At 39.4% G+C, this 21,250-nt stretch overlaps 1 protein-coding gene across 1 annotated transcript in view; it reads left to right on the top strand.

Annotated features, from left to right (window-relative positions):
- Positions 1–1,542: 1,542 nt before the first annotated feature.
- Positions 1,543–21,250, top strand: part of RNF144B (ring finger protein 144B) — an 80,511-nt gene continuing 60,803 nt past the window's right edge. The window contains exon 1 of the mRNA XM_060774890.2: positions 1,543–1,947. Coding sequence (XP_060630873.2) covers positions 1,932–1,947 — 16 coding nt within the window. The 5' untranslated portion in view covers positions 1,543–1,931. The remainder of the gene's footprint in view (positions 1,948–21,250) is intronic.

Below are 21,250 nucleotides of genomic sequence, written 5' to 3'. Positions count from 1 at the left end.
CCCAAAATATGCTGAAATATTTAATAGCTTCTGGAAAACAGCAAATTATCTGTTGGCAAGAAAGCAAGATTGAGGCTGCCTCAACAGGTATAACCTCAGATTTAGACCAATTAGCAGTATAGTCAGATAGGGTCCTATGGGTATAAATTAATTTTATCAACTCTGATAAAGAAGATTCAATTGAGAAACACACAGCAAAAGATTAGCACTCACAACACTCTGCCTCATTCTCATGCTTTTCACGTGTGTACCCAGAAAATAACTAAACGTGTTAAAATTTCCCAGCCAACCTAATCTAGTAATTGTAGAAAGTAATTCAACTTCATGCTCCTTTTGTCCCACTAGAAAGCGGGAGAGGAAAACCCTTTGCACGCAGGCGTTTGGTGAATAAGTTATTATGGAATTAGACTTCAGCAGCCTGAATAATGACTTTGGACTTTGGAAAATGACTATGTATGAGATCAAGTCTAGGCAGTTTATATGGGTTTAATCTGTTTTTAATTGTTCATATGTTTAACTGTTTATAATTTGATGGGGTGTGTTATGTCCATGTGGCATTGAATTTTGGCAGAGTTAGTAAGCTGCCTTGAGTCCCCTGAGGGTGAGAAAGGCGGGGTAAAAATGAAGTAAGTAAGCGAGTAAGTAAATAAATAAAAATCAAACCAGCTTTGATATTAGGTATTGGCCTTAAGCAGCAGGAATGCTAAAAACAGACAATAGTTTTAAAAGTGATGCTTAAAAAGTCAATGTTTTCATATGTATGGATTATGACCTTTTGATTTTTTTTTTTTTACAAACATAACCTATTTCATTGTGGAAAAGTACCTCATCAATTAAAATTTCTTGCATGGAGCAAATATTCTGCTTATGTCTGTCCTTTAATCTGTATAATATATAGTTTACATGCATTTTATATCTTGGTAGTGTTACCCTTGGTTAGGGGCAAAGGGTACAGGGCCCCCAAGAAAGTGGAACAAACACAAATAAAAAAACCTGTTTTTTTAACACAGATCTCCTCCCTATAAATTTCTGGGTCCTCCAACCCAAAGTCTGGCAAAAGTGACCACAGACTTGCACTGGAGGACTTAGTGATTCAGTCTAAACCTATACACTATTTAAACATTTACTTATTTATATGCAAGGTACATATTGGATTGCTCACTTTTTTACTGACAGGCTTGAATACATATTACTGTCCTAAACTCAAAGAGTAACAACTTTGTTCTCCTTCTTTTATGTTGTTCCTAAGAGTACTGGTATAGTACATATTTCCTGATAATCACATTGCTACACTGAGTGAGCATCTTTCTTTTGTGGGAAGGCTTCCTTACTCCCTACTTCAGTTGCCAAGGCAGTAGTTCTCAGAATCCTTAGAGTCTTAGACAGACTCCTCCACTGTATTCCTGACCTGTAATGCAGAATGAATTTGCCCTTTGTAGGAGGAGGAGGTGCCTTCAGACACAAACTGCCTGTATCAATTTCTGTGGGGCGAAAAAGCCGGCTGCATTTGTAAATCTCCTATTCAGCTGAGGACAGTTCTAAAGAGTAACAACTCTGCCGTTCACAGACTGAGCCCAAGCGGAAGATGTATGAATGGCAAAGGAATTTCCATAGTAGTTAGCAGTTGTCCAATTCTGTCTGGTGAGCATGGAGATAACTTCTGAAGATCCTCTTGAAAATATGGAAAGATAAGTATGCAAGGAAATATGGGCAAAATTAAGAAGCATAACAAAAGTCTACTTCAGGTTTTTTTTTTTTTTGTAATTTCCTGGACCTGAAGCTGTTATTACTACCTTATCTGCCTCATTGAAGAAAGCTCCATCGGCTAGAAGAGAAGAGGCAAGACACAAGCTGCATCCAGTAGAACCAGCTTCCAGACTGTTTTAGACTCTATTCTCTGCCAAAGCACAGAAGAAAGATGGACTCACTCTATGCTGCTGTATAATGGTAAATATATTGTGCATATAATCTTGGTTTCCCAAATCTTTTCACTCTCAAAGCTTCTTTTGCAAACTGTTAGCTTGGCAAATTTATGGCAAGGCATTGCAGTCATATTTGTGGTGAAGTGGAAATGTGTGTGTGCTGGGCATGATGCCTTCTAGTGGTTCAGTTATGCTCTTACCGCAGTTTTCTTGAAGCAGCTACGGTACATTCACCCATACAGCATTGCCACAGAGAAAGCTTGTGGAAATTTGCCATTAAATTCAGTTCAGGAGACCCAGAAGAACTACCCACACAGTCCTCATCAGGACAAAATTAGATGCCCATGTGTTGAAGAATATGCTGGTGTTTATGGCCTTTTAAAAGACCAAGCTCTCTTGCAAGGTATTATCATTTCCTAATATTTGAGTAAAATTGGTGCATTCATGATCTGTTCCATCCAGGTCCACAGTGTGGAAAATAAGTCTGATCCTGCTTAGCTTCCAAGATTAGATGAGATCTGGTGCCTTCAGACAGGCTAATACATTTATGTGCTGGATATTCTTACAATATGATTGTTCACTTAGCCATGTCTGAAAAAATGTCCTATCTGGACATTTTTCTAAGTCTCCCAGCATGATTCTATGGTATGCTTCCTCCTGAAGCTGACCAAGTTGCAGTGGAGGACCTAGAAATAATGGAAAGACCTCTCTAGGCATTTTCTAGGTCCTCTAGTGCTAGTCTGTGGTGTGCTTTCATTTCAGTCGTTCATTTCAATAAGGTTCATGATTACCCAGTTTCACATCTTCACAGTAAGCCCAAGAATGTTTTCCTTTCTGATACGGGGATCATGTTGTATATCTGACACTGATCAAAATATTGGCACATAATTTTCCAAGGAATATATTATAGTTGCTGTATTTATTCAGTTCCAAGACATACTTTTCCCTATACTGTATAAACATCTCTAAAAATGTATACAAATACACACACACAGACACACACAGAATAATAGAATTATAGAGTTGAAAGAAACCACATGGGCCATCTAGTCCAACCTGTTGCCATGCAGGAAAATCACAATCAAAGTACCCCTGACAGATGGCCATCCAGCCTCTGTTTAAAAGCTTCCAAGGGAGGAACTTCCACCATACTCTGAGGCAGATAGTTCCACTGCTGAATAGCTCTTAACAGTCAGGAAGTTCTTCCTAATGTTTAAGTGTAATCTCCTTTTCTGTAATTTGAACCCATTGCTCCAAGTCCTAGTCTCCAGAGCATCAGAAAACAAGCCCGCACCCTCTTTCTTAGGGTATCTTTTCAACTATTTAAACATGGCTATCATGTCTCCTCTCAACCTTCTCTTCTGCATGTTAAACATACCCACCTCTTCAAGATGCTCTTCATAGCGCATGATCTCCAGACCTTTGATAATTTTAGTCACCCTCCTCTGGACATGTTCCAGCTTGTCAATACCTCTTAAATTGTGATGCCCACAATTTGACACGGTATTCGAGGTGAGGTCTGACCAAAGCAGAAAGAGAGCCACCATTATTTCCCTTAATCAAGATACTGTATTCCTTTTGATGCAACCCAAAATTCCATTGGCCTTTTAAGCTGCTGCATCACATTGTTGGCTCATGTTTAACTTGTTGTTCACTAAGCCAGGCATCACCCATCCTGTATCCTTGTGTTTCATTTTTTCTGCCTAAGTGTAGTATCTTACATTTGTCCTTGTTGCAATTTATTTTGTTAGTTTTGGCCCAACTCTCTAATTTGTTTAGGTCGTTTTGAAATCTGATCCTGTCCTCTGGAGTATTAGCTATCCCTCCCAATTTGATGTCATCTGTAAACTTATAAGCATGCCCTCTAAATCTTCATCAAAGTCATGAATAAAGATGTTGAACAGAACTGGGTCCAGGACTGAACCCTGCGGCACTCCACTAGTAACTTCTTTCCAGGATGAAGAGGAACAATAGGTGAGCACCCTTTGGGTTTGGTCAATTAATCAATTAAAAATCCACCTAACAGTAGTATTAGCTATCCCACATTTACTAGTTTATTTTGAAAGAAGACCACGGGGAACCTAGTCAAAGGCATTACTGAAATCATGATATGCTACATCCATAGTATTACCTGCATCTATCAAGCATGTAACACACACATATATAGCATTTTTCCTGTTGGTGATACTGAAAGTAGAGTGTGTCTTACAATTAGCCTTTCCAGACAGGCCGTTATCCCAGGAGCCTCTGCGTTTAAAAAATGTGGAGGTTCCTGGGGGCTTGTCCACACACACCCCAGAAAGCATGTGATTTCTGGGGTGGGTATCCAGATGTCCTTCAGGGAGACCCTACCCCCCTCCCAAAAATCCTAAAAACCCCTTTAAAAATAAAATAGGATAGCTGCAGCAGCTCTCCTGGTGCGTAGAAATGACACACCAGGAGAAGCGGGGGGGGGGGGGGGAGTGGAGTGATTTTCCTCCCCCTCCTGGCACGTCATTTCTATGTGCTGGGAGAGCTGCTGCAGCTCTATGGAAACCGGTAAGTACTTTTATTTTTTAAAAGCTTTTTTTAAAGCACTTTGAGGGAGGGGTGGGTATTCCCACAGTTTTCTGGGCTAATTTAGCCTGGAAAATTGTGGGAATGGTGTCTGGACTGCAGTCCAGACACTAGAAGTATTGGGTTTATAAAGTATTGGGTTTATAATATAGAAGTATTGGGTTTCTAAAGTATTGGGTTTATAAAGTATTGGGTTTATAAAGAAGTATTGGGTTTATAAAACCAGGGTTTTCCTGGTTTGTGGTGAATTAATTCGGGATTGTCCAGAACGTTCTGCAATAAAAGGACAGTCCCATTTTTATTGCAGAAATTTCTGAATAAAGGGGCTGTCTAGATCCACCCTCAGAATAGAAGAAAGTATACACAATGTCACTGAAGGCTGGGATAAGGTTAGCAACAGTTATAAAGTAATTTCTTCTTTAAAGTCCTTGGGAATCACACAAACTGGTCTTTGTGCCTATACACGGTCTCATTGGGAATGTTTTAGATTTGAGCAGCTTTGGTGGGAACTATACCACCTCACACCTGCTCCTTCATTTCTTTTTAGTTCACTGTGTTCCTTTCAACACACAATGTCCTTCAAGCACTATCAAGTTGAGAGCACACTAGTGTATACTGTATTGGAATTTTGCCATCTATCTTCACTTGAATTTTCTATAATGGGTTAATCAACTATTTGTCTGAATCCTAGAGGTCCTGAAGAAAAAGTTGTTTATCTGTAACTGGTTCTTCAAGTAGTTATCTTTGAACACAAACAATCTACTTATTTCCCTATTTTACAGGTCCAACTAAGGAAAGTAGCTTTGGCACACTGGTCCATGCGCATTGGAAACAGTATTGAAAAGGGAGATGGTACACATTGCTGCGACGTCTGCAGTGGCAATAATTTTGCATCTCCCTTGCAATAGTGCCTTTAAAAGTCAATTGCAGAAAAACAAACCAATAGCACCATTCTAATGAAATTTTGTTACACCCCTGTTACAAAACTGTCAAACAGCAATGAAAATAAATTTAACATGCTTGCCACAAAACAAGACCATTGGAAAATCCTGAATCACCAGCTTTCCTTGGCTTGAGAAGGGCTACCTTAAGGAAACCACAACATACTTTCCTGTTGGAATCCTTGACAGTCCTGAAGCTTGATATTCTGCTGGTATTAAGCAAACAAATGGAATACTTTGGCATGGCTGTAGTTTCTGACCTTAAAGAAACCTCGCCCTGATCTCATCAATGCCGGTTCAGTTTCAAAGGCCTCTTACTTGTGCTGACTTGGCTCTTTCTGTTGCAGATCATGTCCCCAAAGGGGTTGACCTTCCACTTCAATAAGCATGGCCTTGTAGTATTTTTGTTTGTTTTGGTTTATTTGCTAACTTTTCCTTTCATTTAGAACAGGGGTTGGCAAAATATGCCCTTTGAGATCTTTTTGGACTGTATTTCCTAGCATTCTGCAAAAGAGTTGTTGGGAGTCATAGCCCAACAACATTTGGAAATACATGTTCCCCGCCCCAGACTTCTAGGTAGATTCACAAAAAATACATTTGTATTATCTATTGGTTACATCTCTAGTTGTCCTTTCCTCTATTGAGGTCAAGGCAACAGACAGGGATGCCCTGACTTTCATGGTTCAGTGCAGATGTCAGGAATGTATGTTTAGGCTCTGCCATGCTTTCTATAACTTTGCTTTGTGCTTTTGCTATGTATAACAACTGCCCCATATACACTGATATATAATGCAATTTCAAATGACATCATATGGTCAGTGTAAAGTAAAGGTAAAGGTTTCTCCTTGACATTAAGTCTAGTCGAGTCCAACTCTGGGTGGTGGTATTCATCTCCTTTTCTAAGCCAAAGAGCCGGCGTTGTCATGTGGCCAGCATGACTGCATGGAGCACCGTTACCTTCCTGCCAAAACGGTACCGATTGATCTACTCACATTTGCATGTTTTCGAAGTGCTAGGTTGGCAGAAGCTGGGGCTAACAGCGGGAACTCACCCTGGAGATTAGAACCGCCGACCTTCCGGTCATTAAGTTCTGCCGCTTAGCAGTTTAACCTACTCTGCCACCACGTGTTTCAACTGCATTACTGCATTTTATGAGTCTGTATTGAACATATAATGAAGTTTAATATGGGGCCTATATTAGCTAATGTTTCAATGTTAAACCTGCTTTGGTATTATACGGTATTATAATAGATCAGTGGTTCTCAATATTTTTTTGACCAGGGAGCACTTGACAAGGGAGCACTTTGACCAGGGACGACTCTCCAACATTAGTACCAAAAGGGTTACAAATCAGTTTTTGGTTTGGTTATTTGGGGTGCTGGCTCAGAAAATTACATTGGATAGACCACACCAGCTCTAGTTTCTGATACAGAACATATGCCACCCAGTAGTTGCCATCTGCTTGCTCACAGAAAACCATAATAAGCCTCGGCACTATAAGATGGTTTTGCCAGACCAGTCACTCATGGCAATGGTATCGTAATAGTGAGGCTACGGACTATATTTTAGTTCTCGTGGACCTCTGGTGGTCCACGGGCCACAGATTGGGAACCACTGTTATAGAAAGACTACCTGTCTGCCTGACTGCCAGCCAGCCAACTACAACGTAAATGTTCATATATATGATGAGAGTTAAAATATATGAGAAAACTGCTTGTTAGAAAATGATTGTTTCCTTAGCTAGGCATTCAAGTAGATCTTGTTTGGGCTGCTTGCTCTCTTTTGTTTTGAAAACGAGAAACTACCCAAGGTCATGTGAAACTTGAAAGACTGGAAATGAGGCAATGTTCTGATGACCTGACCATTGGGGGAGGGGGGGGAGACTGTGAAAAGTGTAACATATAGCAAAATTTTGACAAATGGCAAATCAGTGCACAAGTATTTGAATTGTACAACTTATAAATATTGTGATGTTTATGATGACTGCCTGCTTTGACAACCAGATTATAGTAGTTTGTTCCTGTTTTTCTTTGCCTCTTCAAAGTAAGCTTATTTTCTGAAACAAGGAAGACTTGTATCTGACTTGGATCTCCCAAGAGCCAGTCTCTCTCCTTTTAGACCAGTGGTTCTCAACCTGTGGGTCCCCAGGTGTTTTGGCCTACATTTCCCAGAAATCCCAGCTAGTTTACCAGCTGTTAGGATTTCTGGGAGCTGAAGGCCAAAACATCTGGGGACCCATAGGTTGAGAACCATTGTTTTAGACTTTCTGTCTTTTATGCAGTGATGACCTGGAGTTCTTACTACCTCCTTTGCAGTTCCTCTTCATTTCTTAGGGCCCTTCCACACAGCCATATAACCCAGAATATCAAGGCAGAAAATCCCACAATATCTGCTTTGAACTTCGTTATCTGAGTCTGCACTGTCATATATTCCAGTTCAAAGCAGAACATGTGGGATTTTATACAGCTGTGTGGAAAGGGCCCTTAGTCATTTTCCTTCACTGCCCCCTCTTATAAAAGAAAATAAGAAGTCTTGTTTCCTTATTTTTTTGAGCAGGTTTATTTCAAACCATCTTCTTACCAATGTTTAGCAGTGGGTTATCAGACAGACATCTGAAAAGCTGATCTCTTAGGGATCTTAATGCCCAGGTTGAGGGAAGTCACTCACATTCTCTGTAATAAAATGTGTAAATTATCTCTCTCTCTTGAAGCTGTCTGTTGATGTCCAGATTGTTGCAGTGGCTCTTCACATCCTTTTCTAATTATGACAAATCTAAGGTGACCCTATCAAAGGGTTTGGGGTGAGAGTATATGATTTGCCCAAGATAACCCAGTGGATTTTCATTGCTGAGTGGAGAATTGAACCCTGATCTCCAAAGTTGTAGTCTAATGCGCAAACCAAACTACTGTGCCATACTCACTTATGTACAGCCAGTTCCTGAGTTGCAAACATCTGACTTACAAACAAAGTCATAGTTAAGAGCAGGGGTGAGACAACAGGAAGTTAGAAAAATCTACCCCTCGGAAGGGAAATTCACTTCTGAAAAAGTTATAGAGAAAAGGTGTCTCAACTAAAGGTTGATCACCAAACCTTGATGCCACAACAAGACCAATTTTTCAAAATCAAATTATCACAGGGATAGTAAGTGGGGCGAAATCTTCTGACCAGGGCATAGAGAGCAAAACAGACACCACAGGGTTGTTAATTCTTCCCTATGCTATCAGAAGCTCTCTCTCACACACCCCTGGCAGGCATGTAGCCAGGGAGGAGGCTTGGGGGGCTTCAGCCCCCCCCCCCGAAATTCTCATGGTGGTCTGCGAAAAGGCCTTACTGGTACATTATTTAAACTATTATGTTGATTCAAATCATGATCTGATCACCATGCTCAATATATCCCATATGCATGGGGGTATTGGGGTAACAATACAAAAGGTTTGCTAGGGTAGACCCTCTTTCACTCAAACTCAGTCCCCCCCCCCCCCGAATCAAAATCCTGCCTTACGGGCCTGACCCCTGGTGTTACATTTTAAAAATGTACCTGTTTCGACTTGCATACGAATTCAGCTTAAGAACAAACTAACAGAATATATCTTGTTCATAACTTGGGGTGACAGGCCATCCCCTTGCTGAAAAGGCAGTGGTTTGGCCCTTGTTTGGGCAGACAGATCTGGTTCCCTGCACATTTTTTGCAGTGTAGAAGAGCCCTCATATAATATAGTTTAACTGCATTGAGCTGAATTATGTAAGTCTGCATTGATCATTTAATGTAGTTCGATCTGCATTAAATGATCTGTGTAGATAGGGCCTGTATGTTAACTGGAAAAGCACATGTGACACTGGTATCAGTTTCTTGATGCCTGAGTGAGACAGCCAAATTGATTTGGATGTACATGTTGCTTTCTATTGTACTACTCAAAAATGCATTCCAGATAACTTATAAATAAGTTGAGCAGTTCAGTGTTATTTATTCATTAATTTTTGCGTCTTTCCCTTCAATAATTTTAAAAGCAAAACCTCAGTCAATTTACTTGAGAAAATGCAATAAACATTTTTTTAAAACCTGTAAACTGCTCTGGGAACTTTGTCAGCTAAATCTTAAGGTGAAATGCTATCTTTTTTGGTCTTCAAAACAATTATAATTTTGTGTAAGAATCTCTCTCCATTCCAACAACCCACATGTTTTGCGTTCTTTCTTTGAGACATATCAGAGATCTGTAAAGGTGCGACTAACTAATAATAACTCTATTATCCCTGTATTCTTTTTATATTCCCTTTTTTGTTTCTTCTCCTCACCCCCATATTCCTTAAGTGTAAAATTTTTTAATTTTATTTGGAAATGCTTAATATAGTATATTTTTAAAAAACCAAAACAGTTGAAATAGGCGAGCATCCATATTTTTAAAGCAATTTGCTTTCTATTTTAATGATATACTGCCTACTTTGTAAGTTCTTAAGGTGTTACAAAACTGTTATACTTTCCTAATGATTTTAGAAAGCCAAGGAAAATGTATGCCTTCACTGCAGGTTTTGTCTTACATGAACTGCTTGCCGTCTTTGCAAGAGCTACACAAAGACACTACTGTCAAATTAAATTTTCAGATCACTTACTGCGGTTCTCATTCCAAGGCATGGAAAAGCAAACATTAAGGACTCAAAGTAATCTATGTCTAGAATACCCTAATACACAAAATGTTGTAAGGTAAAGTTATAGGTTTCCCCTGACATGAAGTCTAGCCATGTTTGACTCTGGGGGACTTAGAGCCGACAACAGGGGCTCTAAGCCAAAGAGCTGGCTTTGTCCGTAGACTCCTCCAAGGTCACACCATTACCTTCCTGCAGAAGCAGAACCTACTGATCTATTCACATTTACATATTTTTGAACTGCTAGGTTGGCAGAAGCTGGGGCTAACAGCTGTAACTCACCCTGCTCCCTGGATTCGAATTGCTGACCTGTTGGTCAGCAAGTTCAGCAGCTCAACAGTTTAACCCACTGCATCACTAGGGATGATTTAAAATTGTTTGATATACACCTACCTTATTGTTTTTTATTATTATTTAACAAATGAGACATTTTTCCTTGCTTGGATCTTCTCCCACAGCATTTCCTGCATAAACAACCCAGCACATTTGTGCTTTGAGAGCAGAATTGTATTGTAAAGAGAGAGTTTGGTCTTGTAAACATTTCTCAGAGTGCAAAGAGCAATGACATACAATATTGAAAGCCTCATAAACCTATCATATGGATTTCTTTTTTTTTTTCAATTGGCACTGATTTCCAGCCCTGTATTTTCTTCCAAGAAATGGATCATCTACTCACTGCTCCTCAGCTTTATTTGCCTCTGCATCAACATTCAGAGATGGAAGAGGAATGTGCTATTCATAATGCATTTGATGCTTTTTCTTATGAAATAATATTAGGAGCTTTATCTATCTATATAAATAAAAACGTAATGTTCATTTGTGGGATTAAGAGAACTCCAAAACCACTGGACGAATTGACACCAAATTTGGACACAAGACACCTAACAACCCAATGTATGTCCTTCACTCAAAAAATTGATTTTGTCATTTGGGAGTTGTAATTGCTGGGATTTATAGTTAACCTACAATCAAAGAGCATTCTGAACCCCACCAACGATGGAATTGAACCAAACTTGGCACACAGTTCTCCCATGGCCAACAGAAAATACTGGAAGGGTTTGGTGGGCAGTGTCCTTTGGTTTTGGAGTTGTAGTTCATCTACATCCAGAGATCATTGTAGATCCAAACAATGATGGATCTGGACCAAACTCTACACTAATACTCAATATGCCCAAATGTGAACACTGGAGCAGTTTGGGGAAAATAGAATCTTGACATTTGGGAGTTGTAGTTGCTGGGATTTATAGTTCACCTACATTACAGAGCATTCTGAACCCCAACAATGATAGAATTGGGCCTAACCTCCCACACAGAACCCCCATGTGGGCCACAGCAATGTGTGGCAGGGGACAGCTAGTACATACTATTTTTGTAGTTACACCATCAAACATAAAACAAAAGCCCTGCTATATCAGTCAAAATAGTGTTGCATGTAGACATTGCTGCTGTTGTATGCCTTCAAGTTAACATGGCAACTTCTAAGGTGAATCAGTTAAGGGGGTTTCAGGGCAGGATTTGTTCGGAAAGCAGTTGCCTTTGTCTTCCTCTGAGGCTGTGAGAGTGTTACTTGCCCAAGGTCATCCAGTGGATTTCCATGGCTGAGTGGGGATTTGAACCTTTGTCTCTGGAGTTCAGCGCTCAGACCATCACACTAGTTCCTGGATTCAGACAGACACAATCCTTAAATTACATCGAGAACTTAAAGCAGAGGTGGGTCTGAGGGAGACAGAGAGAATGAATGAGAATGCTTCATGTATGCCACTTCCAGAATAGGACTGATAATGGTACGTCTTCTCTCTTCAGATGGCTAAAACTATTAATAACTATGCTATTAATATTTTCAGAGAATGTGATTTGAAGTTGTGTAATTATATTCATGGTGATAATTTTGACCTAGGCACCTTTTAAAATAATTGTTTTATGACTGATTTGAAATCCATTTTTTAAAAACAACAACACCTGATATAAATTGAAAATGGTTACTGAAAAAAAGGGGGAAGGGTGTCATGTGATGAAATATTTGAACCACATTTTATTTCCCTCAGACTTCACTGTCTACAGACTGATCCTCAGCCTATGGATTTTATATACACACCTGAAATTCTAGCTGTGCCATGCATGTAATAGTAGTCCACCGGTAGAGTAATTCCATTGTTTTTATAACGCCACAGGAATTTATAATTTTCTTCCTCCAAAACGGGATTTGCCTTGTTGTTCCTTGTGTTGAAAAAGCTGGTGCTGGACACTAGGAGGTGGTGTTGGTAGAGTTATGCTGCATACCTTCCATCATCACAAGAGTTAGGTAGGAACAAGATGATAAATGCTCAGATTCATCAGCCTTGCTTTAAATGGCTTGCCTGACAACCTGACAGAAGTATACGTCTATTGCAAATGTCCATGGGAATCTATCCTCAGAACTGAAGAGTGTTATGTTGGCTGGAGGATTCTTAAATTCCAAAATGTAATGTTTACAATCTCTGACATTTTATCAACCTTACTGACCATCTCAACATTGTCTCTCTCCCTTGCCATGTGATTCTTTTTGACCAGCAGTGTCTGAAAACCACTGGTTGCGCTCCAGACAAATCATTACTGTTGGGATATTGCAAGCCTCTGCAGCAGAGTTCTAAATTGCCTAATGGATGGGCTGCTACAATTGTTTAGCACATGTCTAGGAATCCGGGACTCTGTAATTACCTTCTCCTGATGAGTCCATGTGAAATAATGAACCCTTTGTGCACAAATTATTTATTATGCATTGGTTAATGAGCTGCCTTTCTTTGTAGGGGGAAAAGGGCGACTTTGCTTCCATTCTTTCCCTCTCGGGATCCCACAAGGGGATAAACAGAAATGAGCAGTTCCTTCCCTGGGCATATGATCCATTGCTCTTATACACAGTATAAAGCTTGCTTGTGCTTGACTCTAGATCAGGGTCCTCAAACTACAGCCCGCAGGCCAAACCTGGCTCCCTGAGGGCATTTATCCAGCCTGCTGGATGTGCTGGGCTGCTGTACCTCAAGGGCAGCAAGAAAGTTAGTTGCTCTCTTTAATCCTATTGTCTTGTATATGGAAAAATCATCCAGGTGTCCCCTGGGCAACGTCCTTGCAGACGGCCAATTCTCTCACACCAGAAACAACTTGCAGTTTCTCAAGTCGCTCCTGACACGACCAAAAAAAAAAGTATATGGAAAATAAGAAAGGGATATAAAGGTCATGATGCATTGTTTTTGTCTAGATCAAATTCTGAGTAGACAGCTGAACTATTATGGATTGTTATCTGCCATGGTCCAATCTCTCTATGCCATGCTGGTGAACAATTTTGTGATAAAGTATTTTCAGGCTAAAAGTTCCTTAATATAAATAGATAGTACCACAATAACTTTGGTCTTATTTGCATAAGCAGGCTGTCAGTTGTAAAATAAAAGGTGGGAGAATGATGAGGGAGGGTTACAAGTTGAAAAAAGATTGGGCCCTATCACATAATATTGTTATATCACTTTGATTGCACTTTAACTGCTATGGCTACATCCTGTGGATTTCTGGGAATTGTGGTTTAGTGAGAGCCAGTCTGGCATAGTGGTTTGCGCACTGAACTGTAACTCTGGAGCCCAGGGTTTGAATTCCTGCTTGACCATGGAAACCCACTGGATGACTTTGGTCAAGTCAAACTCTAAGCCTCAGAAAATCCTTAAGTCATCAATGCCTTGAAGGCACACAACAACAGCAGCTCTCTGGCTGAGAGTTTGAAATTTCCTGCTCTAAACTACAAATCTCAACATTCCATATGGTATTGTTGTGGCAGTTAAAATGGAATAATAGTACTATAAAATATCACTTGATAAGGCCCATCATTTGGAGTTCTTTTAAAATTTGAGGCTGGGCAGGGTTATTATAAAAGATTTGTTTAAAACTGTTACATGGGAAGAGGTCACAGTACAGCATAACGATTGTATTATTTCCGCCAATGTCATGTTTCAAAATGGAAACCTTTCACTACAGTGGCAATAGCTTTGGAAATATCTGTCATAAAAGATTTTTGCACCGAGTTTGTATTTGACAGCCAGAGTGAAAAAGTTGGAAGATTTGGACAGTTTTGACACTCTTCTTCAAACTAATTGGTAGTTACCAAGCCATGGGGGTTTATCTACACTATATAATTAATGCAGTTTGACAACAGTTCAACTGCTGTGGCTCAATGCTGTAGAATCAATTGTAGTTTGCTTTATTTATTGTGTCAGAAGCAAATTGAGAATACAGTTATAGAGTAGGAAGGAGCTACTTCAAAGCCAATGTTCACTTGTGCATATTTGCAAATATTTGTTTAGGAATCCTTAAAGCAAGTATGAGTCTGTTTGATCTTGTGCTTGTCTGTCAAGCTTCTCAGTAAAACCTGTTTGAGTGGTTTTCCCCTCTTCAACTCAGAATATGAAATTAAGACCAGCTTTAAAAATAATGAATGCCAATAGATGATAGAGAGAAAATCCTGGTGAGTCCAAGAGTTTATTCTTGTATACATCGATTTTATTTTGGAAATCCACATGAAGTTTTTGAAATGCTTCCAAGAAGCTCCCACCATTACCAAGGGCTATTTCCCCATGCCACAGGTTTAAATGAACCCAGTACTTTCTGAAATGAAATGTATCTCTGCTTGCCTAAGACCCCTTCCACACAGCTGAGTAAAATCCCACATTATCTGCTTTGAACTGGAATATATGAAAGTGTGGACTCAGATAACCTGGTTCAAAGTACTGTAGATATTGTGGAATTTTCCTGCCTTGACATTCTGGGTTATATGGCTGTCTGGAAGGGCTCTCTGTGTTTGTTCCATCTCAGGAGATGGTCATTGTAAATAAACACAGCTATTGTTTACAGGACATATTGTTTACAGCACTGAAGAATGCTTCTGAGCAGGTTGTAGTAATAATGTCCGATAGTTGAGTAACCCAAGTTTTTCCTCCTTGTCTATAAATCCTGACCCATCTGTGATGTAAACAACCCCAATACTTAGGGTGTTTTTCCACCTCTTCTCTCATTCTCAGTATTCTCTTAGCTCTTCCTTAGAATGAAGTTAGATTACATTAACACTCTGAGTAACTTTCCTATCTTAGAATAGAGTTTCCATGATAAAGCTTTTAGTTTTTTCCTCCAAGGGCCCTTCCACACAGCCATATAACCCAGAATATTAAGACAGAAAATCCCACAATATCTGCTTTAAACTGGGTTATCTGAGTCCACACTGCCATAACTTCCAGTTCAAAGCAGATAGTGTGAGATTTTATTCAGCTGTGTGGAAGGGACTCAAGTCACTCTGGTGCCTTTGCTCCTTAATCAGGATTTCTAATTACTGGATACATCTGTCCACAAAATGATCCAAATTCTTAATTAGTTTAATATAACTAAAGCATTTTGACTTCAATTCCTGAGTCAAAGTAAAACCTGGTAAAAACCTGAAATGTTACATGACACATGTTCGGAGGTAGGGAGAGAAACTCACTTAAGCAAGAGCTTCTGGAACATGGCCATACAGCCCGGAAAACTCACAGCAACCCAGTGATTCTGGCCATGAAAGCCTTTCACAACAACACTTGTGAATAAACAAGTATTAACAAAACAGAAAGAACTGGAAACTCTTGAGACTTTCAGACTTTCCCCTCATCTGGAGGTACCTAGTGATAGTTTCATAGTTGGCAGATCTGCATTAGAAAAGTAAAAAAAAAAAATCTGGGAGACCTCCTAAAATGTATAATTGGAATAGATAAATACATTAAAATGGGATGATGGTAATGGGGATGATGATATGAAAGAAGAGAGAGAGAAAAGGAGGAAGAAAAGGAGAATATATATAGCCATGAGTGGTGGGAGGATGCAGGGAGCGGACAGAAGTGAAATCAAGAACTAAAAGAGAAAGGAATCAAGTAGACTAGAAGAAGGAATATTTGAAGCAGACTAACTAGCAATGATATAATCCAAGCATCATCTCACAGCTGAGAAAGGAAATGGAGATATGTCAAAGAAAGTGGGCTCATAGAGCTCTAATTATGTTGTGTGAAAGTGCACCTTTGATGAAGGAGCCCCCTTCATCAAAGTGAGGCTCAGAAAGAGGAGAGAAAGAGAAAGATTGATGCCCTTCCCTGTAGACTGAGGGCCCATCCTTCCACAATAAACTTCCACAATAAAAAGGGAGCTGTTCTGGTAAAGTTCTGGACAATCCCAAATTAATTCACCACAAACTAGGAAAACCCTTGGCTGGGTCTCCCGGTGTGTAGAAATAATGCACCAGGAGAGTTGGGGGGCGGGGGAGGTAATTTCTACATGCCAAGAGAGTCGGCTGAGTCTTGTAATGGAGGCTGGGTAAGTTTTTATTACTTTTCTAAGGGTTTTTTTTGGGGGGGGGGCTCGGGGAGGGGGATATTCCCACTGTTTACTGGGTTTATTTAGGCCGGCAAACTGTGAGAATACTGTCTGGACTGTAGTATTCTGCAGTCCAGACACTGGAAATAGTGGATTTATCCTATGCCTTTCAAGAAAGTGCGGAATAAATCCACTATCAAATTAATTTGCTTCGTTGTTTGGACAGCCCCTCCTTTATTGTAGGAGTTACCGCAATAAAGCTACTGTCTGGACAGGCCCCTGAACTATAAAATTAATGCAATTTCACACCACTTTAATTGCCATGGCTCCATGCTATGGAATCGTGGGAGATGCAGTTTAAAAAGGTCTTCAGCCTTTTCTGCCAAAGAGTACTGATACTTCACTAAACTACAGGATCCTATAGCATTGAGTCATGGCAAAATAGTGTTAACCTGCATTAATTATACAGTGTAGATGCACTTCTAGTCCAATGACCAAAACACTACACCATATTGGCTCTCTCAAAATTATTCCATGCTGTGCTAAGAAAAAGAAAAGACAAAAGTATTGGAGGGAAAAAAAACCCCTAACAAACAATAGGGTCATAATGGAAGATTTAGTTGCTTGGGACTCCTGAAAAATTCCACAGATAAGGCAGGGCAATTTGCTTTACATAATAATAGTCTCATCTGGAAGTATCCCAGTTCCTTTGTTATCTCCTCCTCCTCCTCCTCCTCCTCCTCCTCCTCCTCCGTCATTCTTTTGTTCTACAAGTTTATTTGCTTTTATGTTTCCACTAATGTCATCCAGAGTTTGTTAGGTGTTTGTATAATTGCCGGGATCCCAATAGGATCCTTTTGCAGAACAGCTCCTCAGCAGTACTTTCAGCACTTGCCTCCAATCCTTGTTGCACAGGTACAGCTCTGTATTCTCTGTACTCTCATTACAGCAGGGTTCATGTCTATATATACACAGTTTTTAAAATTTGCGTACATTGTTTGATCTATTCAAGCTTTCTAGGCAATTCTAGGTGTATCGTAGTTCAACACAGTGACTTTACCAAGCTCTTTTTCCTATGTAATATTTCTTTCTGTATAGGAAAGCTATGAAGTAGCATTTTCTGTTTATCTCGGAAAAGGATAGCTTTCCTGTTGAAAGTGATTGCTTGGAACTAGAAATGACTGCCAAGAGATTACTCACCAGTAAGATTTTGGGATTGTAGGCTGTGGTTCTTTCCGGTGCTTTGAAATACAATGGAAGATGTTTGCATAAATGGCATTTTAAAAAAAATGGCTTATGACTGAACAAATAATCAAAGAAGTTATCCTTTCATTTTTTTAAAAAAAATGTGATTAAATACAAGCATATCACATCTATATATATCTAACAAGTGAGCATATTTCTCTTTGCTTACCTTTCACATAGTTTATGGCCCAATAGGGTGTTTCTGTTGGAAATAGCAACATTCCACAAGCCTCATATACTGGTTATTTGTTATGTATGTAATTCAGATTGCTTACCATATTATATATGTATGTTTTAGTATGCAGCTTCCCTAACTCTATTTTGTTTGAGATTGTGAGAGGGGCAGCAGACCATGTGATCAGATCTGGGACTATTCAGACTGAGAGTCCATTTTAGAAGTCAGTACAGTTTAGTGTCAGTGTTCAGTATTGTATTGCATTGTATAGTCAGTGTTCTGTGTGCATTAGACTGTGTCTAGTCAGTTTGCATCAAGAGAGTATGCTTTTAGACAATCAGAGAAGAGACTTACTGCTTACACTTTCATCTGATAAGCAATGCACCTGTATGCTAAATACATAAAGTTTGTAAGTGAACCAACTAAGACTACTTATTTTTGTCAAAGACTAGTTATTTTTGTCTCTTGAGAGCATAATTTAAAACCAAATATATTTTATGGGAAAGTATATGTTTTTGGGCAAGTGAAATAACACTTCTGAAGGTCTGCTATATATTTTGTGCATTGTCATAATCTTTGTTCCTAACAGTTCAAAGAGAAAACCAGGTATGTCAGTCTAACAGCTGAGAAACCTAAATTGCCTTGCATGAATACTAGTGGATATTTACCACTAAAGAGAAGATTCATTCAAACATATTTTTAGCTCTTCTCAGGAAAATCATACTTTACAAAAGAGTTATGATTATTCCAAATAGTGTGAATGCCAATTAGTCTCCTGAGGTCATTCCTTCCAAAAGGCTTTGGAGATTCTGGTTTTCCCCAAAAGGTTATGATCTCAAATGTCATCCCTTTTCCCAAAAAGTTATGAATGCCTTTCCAAAAATTTCCAGAGTATAAAACTGAAACCCATTATTGTTTCAAGCTAGGTTTTGCAGTGGAAGCTGGTCTAACTTCATGGGAGTTGATTGAAGTGAATTTCAATTGTTATAGACTGCTGCAAACTCTTGAATTGTGATCCTCTGTATCCACTTAGTAGGTGTAAGATTGTGTAAGGAGTGAATTGAACTGTTTGCCTCTGGCACCAAAACAGCATGGGCCACTTTTGCCTGAAAATGTAAAGATATGCTACTCATCCATTTAATGTCTTGCTGAAGGCTCATTTCATTTGGTATAAAAGAATAGCTTTTTAAAGTGAAAATGGGAAATTGTATTTTCCGGTCAAGCTCCATCCGTCCACAAATGGATTGGGGCTTTGCACAGTTATATATATATATATATATATATATATATATATATATATATATATATATATACATACATACATACATACACACATACATATGTGTGTGTGTGTGTGTGTGTATTACAAATGCATGGAAATATTACAGTGCTTTGGACAAGGTTGACTACTACACGTGATTCCTTCCCATTCACTACCACAGTTGTGTTTTCTTAAGACTGAAACTTCAAAGCCAGCATGTATCTCACGTTCAATGGATCCTTAGATTCAATGAACGCCAGTATTTATTTTTGAATATTTTCAAGCTGTGGATGCAAAATCCATGGCTATGGAATGCCAACTGTACTGCTAGATTGTGTCAACTTCTTATGATGATATTGCAAAATCCCTTTAAATATATGTAAAAGAAATAATATGGAATTCATATTCTACATCAGAATGAAATAATAGCAGAGGAGGCGCACTTAGGAAAAAGTGGAAATTATGGATAAGGATTTCTAAAACGATTTTTAAAAACTTGGCAATGAAGGAGTGGGACAGCAGGAAAGGAGTGGAATCATGCAATACACACTGATGGATTTAACAAAATGTTATTAATATTGGGGATGCATTATGCCTATTAGCATGCTTGTCTTTAGGTGTGGAGACTTCATTGATTCACCCATCTGATCACCAGTATATATGCAAACCCCCCAAAAGCTCATCAATAATGGAGTGCCAAATATTACCTGGCTGCTATCAATCACAAGAGGAAAAGGATGGTCAAGAATCATTGGGGAAGGCAAAACCAGGAACCGACTCCATTAAACTGACATTGCAACAAACGTGAGAGGTATTGTTCTTCCACTGCCTTTCAAATTAGAAAAAAGTGGAACAAGCGGTTGTAATAAGGTCCTTGCCCATTTGCATTTTTCATTACAACACAAATTGTAAACATCCCCTCCTTGCTTCCTCTCCATAATTTCTAAACTGCCATTTCTATGTAGACCAAACTGGTCTGGTACAGCAAGTCGGTGCCAAGGGTAAGCAGGAAATGCATAAATAGGGTATGATGTCCTTTATAGGAGAGACATTATATATATGTGACACAGTGAAACTTGAGTCAAAAGGAAGCCCTGGCATCTGAAGTTGATTGACTTGGAGTATTTCAGTGCAAGTGAAAATCTATGTCACCGGCTTGTTTTGAACCTACTGTGCTAATCTCAGGAATGCAGCACTAGGTGGTGGGTGTGGGAAGCAACATTCCAAAGCGATTATTCTCATTACCTTTATCCCTTGCTCTGAAATCATTTGTGAAACAAGGCACTGAGAAATGCCTTACCCTGCAGAGTGATAACACACACTTTCCTAAGCAAGAAGAGCACCTCTGTGATCATATAAGTAAAAGTCTTGGTCCGATGGAGAGTATATGGATCTAATCTCTCCAGTTTACAGGTTACTTATTTATCATATTAGAAACAAACTGAGAGTATAGTTGTAATGCATTTAAAAACACAAAGTTTACAAAATGTCCTTTGACCAGTAGCTGGCCACTTGGAGTGCCTCTGGTGTTGCTATAGGAAGGTCCTACATTGTGCATGTGGCAGCGCTCAGACTGCATTGTAATAGGTGGCCTGTGGTTTGCTCTTCTCCACACTCGCATGTCGTGGAATCTGCTTTGTGGCCCCATTTCTGAAGGTTGGCTCTGCAACTCATATTGCCAGCGCGCAGTGTGTTCAGCGCCTTCCAAGATGCCCAGTCTTTTGTATGCCCAGGGGAAAGTCTCTCATCTGATATTAACCATGGCTTAAGGTTCCGGGTTTTAGCCTGCTGAGGTGTTCCTGCGAGTATTTCTGTAGCTCTTAAAAAAACTATTTTTTGATTTAAGGCATTGGCGTGCTGGCTGATATCCAAACAGAGGATGGGCCAGATATGTCACTGCCTTAGTCCTTTCATTATTGGTTGCTACTTTCTGGCGGATGTCAGGTGGTGCAATACTTGTTAAACAGTATAATTTCTCCAGTGGTGTGGTGTTTACAGGTAAATGGAGAGAAATGTTACCACAGTATAACGTTACCACAGTATAAACCGAGAAATGTCAAGATATGAACCCAGAATGGGTCTTGAATCTTGGACATATAAAACGTCAGCCTGCGATTCTAAATTGCCACAATAACATGGAGAACTATAGTTGAGGCAC

This window comes from Anolis sagrei, chromosome 4 (assembly GCF_037176765.1).
Source record: "Anolis sagrei isolate rAnoSag1 chromosome 4, rAnoSag1.mat, whole genome shotgun sequence".
NCBI lineage: Eukaryota > Metazoa > Chordata > Lepidosauria > Squamata > Dactyloidae > Anolis > Anolis sagrei.
This window is presented reverse-complemented; position numbering and strand designations above follow the sequence as displayed.